This window comes from Lipotes vexillifer, unplaced genomic scaffold (genome assembly GCF_000442215.2).
Source record: "Lipotes vexillifer unplaced genomic scaffold, Lipotes_vexillifer_v1.1 scaffold238, whole genome shotgun sequence".
Lineage (NCBI taxonomy): Eukaryota > Metazoa > Chordata > Mammalia > Artiodactyla > Lipotidae > Lipotes > Lipotes vexillifer.
This window is the reverse complement of record NW_006785665.1, coordinates 2,677,186-2,680,374: the sequence shown is the minus strand read 5'-3', so window position 1 is coordinate 2,680,374 and position 3,189 is coordinate 2,677,186. Positions and strand designations below refer to the sequence as shown.

The window sequence follows — 3,189 nt, the reverse complement described above, 5'->3', positions numbered from 1 at the left end:
CCAGGACACCCTGGCACCAGGCCTAGATGGCCAGGACAAGCTAGTGCGCAAACGCCGCTCCCAGATGCCCCAGGAGTGCCCGGTCTGCCACAAGATTATCCATGGGGCTGGCAAACTGCCACGCCACATGAGGACCCATACGGGTGAGAAGCCCTTCGCCTGTGAAGTCTGCGGTGTCCGTTTCACCCGGTGAGCACCAGTGGGGAAGGGGTGCAGCAGGGGCCATGTCGAGGGGGAGGGAGGAAGGGATTATGAGACCCGAGGTGTGGAGGCAGGTGATCCTGGAGGGACTGGGGTGGTGATGCCCAGGGTGAGGAGAGAGACCAGATTAGGGAGACCAGGAGAAAGAAAGTCAAGGGAGGTAGGTCTGGGGCATGAAAGATTTGGCTGTGCTGGAGGCAGAGTGGGTGGTGGCTGGGCCCAGTTAAGCTGCAGGCAAGTCAGCAAGGGTCTCCTGAGGCAGTAATAGGGAAACAAATGGTGGGGGACGGGGGTGGGACAAGGCCTGGGAACCCGGCCAGGATGACCCAGGGATCGCATCCTGAACCATTTCCTTGCCCCTCCCCCTTGCCTGTGCCAGGAATGACAAGCTGAAGATCCACATGAGGAAGCACACAGGAGAGCGCCCCTACTCATGCTCGCACTGCCCAGCCCGCTTCCTGCACAGCTATGACCTCAAGAACCACATGCACCTGCACACAGGGGATCGGCCCTATGAGTGCCACCTGTGCCACAAGGCTTTCGCCAAGGAGGACCACTTGCAGCGCCACCTCAAAGGCCAGAACTGCCTGGAGGTGCGCACCCGGCGGCGCCGCAAGGACGATGCGCCCCCTCACTACCCGCCGCCCTCTGCCGCCACCCCGACCCCTGCTGGCCTCGACCTCTCGAATGGCCACTTGGACAACTTCCGACTCTCTCTGGCTCGATTCTGGGAGGAGCCAGCCCCTAGTGGGCCCCCAGTCTCCACCCCGGGGCCCCCTGATGACGATGAGGAGGAGGGGGCACCCACCACACCTCAGGCTGAAGGTGCCATGGAGTCCTCTTAAAGAGGGACGAGTGGCCGAGCTGGAGCAGCACGGGGCCGGGACGCCCATGCTGAGCAGCGGGAGCGTGCAGCAGAGACGGCGCTGGGGTCCGGGCACTGAGCCTCCCTGGCATCGGAAATTGGGCCCTTCCCTCAGAGCTCTCATTCCAGTTCCAAGCTGAGAAGGTTTTGGGGCAGAGGCTCCCCAGATTGGGGTGCTCTCCCAAGGAGTGATACATACGATATTATGTATATATTTACAGCTCCATTGTAAAGGTGGGGTCCCTGTCCCCAGCTGCTCCTGGGGAGTAGTAGCAATAATGTATTTCTGATTTGTGGGGTCCCTCTTCGGCTATGCGGGTTTCTAGGGGGTGGGGGGCTTGGGACCAAAGCCTTGCCCTGCCCCCATGCCCCTTAGGGTTTTGGCTGTGTAAGGGGGTGAAGGACTGCCCCTCCCTTTCGAGACCCCTCCTTCCTGGTTTCTGTTCCCTTTTCCTGGCAGTGAATTATGCATAGGGGGGCGGCAAAGGAAGGGTAAGTGGGGGAAAGCGAGGTAGAAGCTTGAAAGCCTGGGGGACTGGGCCTGTAAGGAAGGAGCCATCCTAGTCCCCCTCCGCCCTGCTCCCAGCGCTGAGTCATGGGGTCCTGGAGAAGGGGGCGGGGTGGCCTGATTGGTTCGCCCGCCCCTGGGGGCAGCGGGAGGGGCCCCGCCCAACTACGGGAGCTGCTGCTGGTTCTCCTCCCCTCCCCTCCCCTCCCGAGTCGCTGGGCAGGGAATGTCTTGTTCCCGCCGCTCCCTCGCCGGGGCCAGAGGGCAGGGCGGGCCGGGCGGTGGCCTACCCTCTTCTCCTCCTCCCCGCCCAGGTGCAAGCCGGAGCCGCCGACACCGCTGCCGCCCCTGACTCACGCCGCCCCCGGGCTGGCGCGGTGCAGGGTGTGGGACAGGGTGAGGGGTTGGGGGCAGCCTTGCGGAGAACGGGCGAGCCGGCGCCATCTGGCGGCCGTGCCCTGCGCGGGCGAGCGCCCCTGGCGGCCACTTCCAGCGAGCCGTCTTCTCTCAACCTCCACCACCCCAGCTGGTGAGCGGCGCCCCCTTGCCAAGGCCGGGGCAAATAGCTTCTTGCTTGGCCGCAGGGAAGGTGGACTGCGGACCTGTGGGAAAGGGATCCTTTCCCCAGACCCTTGCCAGCCGGGCTTCCTGTTGGGTCGGGGAGAGTAATCCCCTCACTCTACCCTTAGGATTGAATCCACCCCCGGTCTGTACATAGCCTTTTCTGTTGGTCTTGTTGAAATCTAGTTTCAGATTTTTAACTACCCAATTCTGCTGGGGGTGGGGGTATCTCCTCCCCACCTTCCTCGCTGGGTGCTGGACCCCATTCTGCCTGGGCTCTGCCTTGCACTATTTCCCCTCCCTGGCCTGGCGGCTCTTCCCCCTCCTTAAAAGGGGCAGGTTCAGGGGCCCGGTGCTCTCCCTCCCCCCCATGCACCCCCATGCCCATTTGCACAGCTGCCCAGGTACCCCCAATAGTGGGGGGCTCACAGGGAGGGGGTAGCGGGACCAGTCCTTGTATCTATTTAAAAAGTGATGATGTAATATATTGGGGTAGGGGGAGGTCGGGTTGCCCTGGGCCTCATCTTAGCATTTCAGGTGATGGGAGAGCCCAGGGCTGAGGAGACCTGGGGCCTAGCCCCAGGGAGTGAGGACAATGTGGCCTCCCCCCTCCCCCCTTGCGGCTTCTCCACTCAGTGCCTTACGGGGTTGGGGAGAGGCAATCCCCCCTCTCCTGTTCCCCTCCCCTTGCCCTGCCCCCCACCTCGGGTGTAAGTGACAGGAAGAAATAATAATTTAAGATTCACACTTGTGTCCACCTTTGGTTTCTTTATTTTGGAGATAGGTGGGAGGGATGGCGAGGAGAGGGGAAATGAGAGACAGAGGGACTGGGGTTCTGAAGCAGGGAAGGGGCTGCTTTGGGGGCAGAGGATTTCTGAGGTGGTCAGGAGGGCTGAGGGGGCATGGGTATGCTGACAGACTGGGCCTCACGTGGGCGCTGCTACCTGTGCCTCCTCTTCCAAGGCCCCTTTTCCTCATCCAGGTCACTAGCGAGGAGAGGAAGGGGGGTGGCCCAGTCACCAACATTCTGTTTTCACAGGTGCATTCCTGACTC

The 3,189-nt window shown here is 62.2% G+C and overlaps 2 protein-coding genes across 2 annotated transcripts in view; one reads left to right on the top strand and one right to left on the bottom strand.

Annotated features, from left to right (window-relative positions):
* ZBTB7B (zinc finger and BTB domain containing 7B) overlaps positions 1–1,046 on the top strand; it is a 5,731-nt gene extending 4,685 nt beyond the window's left edge. Inside the window, exons 2-3 of the mRNA XM_007457975.1 lie at positions 1–189; positions 581–1,046. The exon at positions 1–189 is cut by the window's left edge and continues 983 nt beyond it. Coding sequence (XP_007458037.1) covers positions 1–189; positions 581–1,046 — 655 coding nt within the window. The remainder of the gene's footprint in view (positions 190–580) is intronic.
* An 881-nt stretch (positions 1,047–1,927) lies between these two features.
* The window catches only part of DCST2 (DC-STAMP domain containing 2), a 12,872-nt gene continuing 11,610 nt past the window's right edge, over positions 1,928–3,189 (bottom strand). The window contains 3 exon segments of the mRNA XM_007458051.1: positions 1,928–2,176; positions 2,964–3,020; positions 3,022–3,121. Coding sequence (XP_007458113.1) covers positions 1,928–2,176; positions 2,964–3,020; positions 3,022–3,121 — 406 coding nt within the window.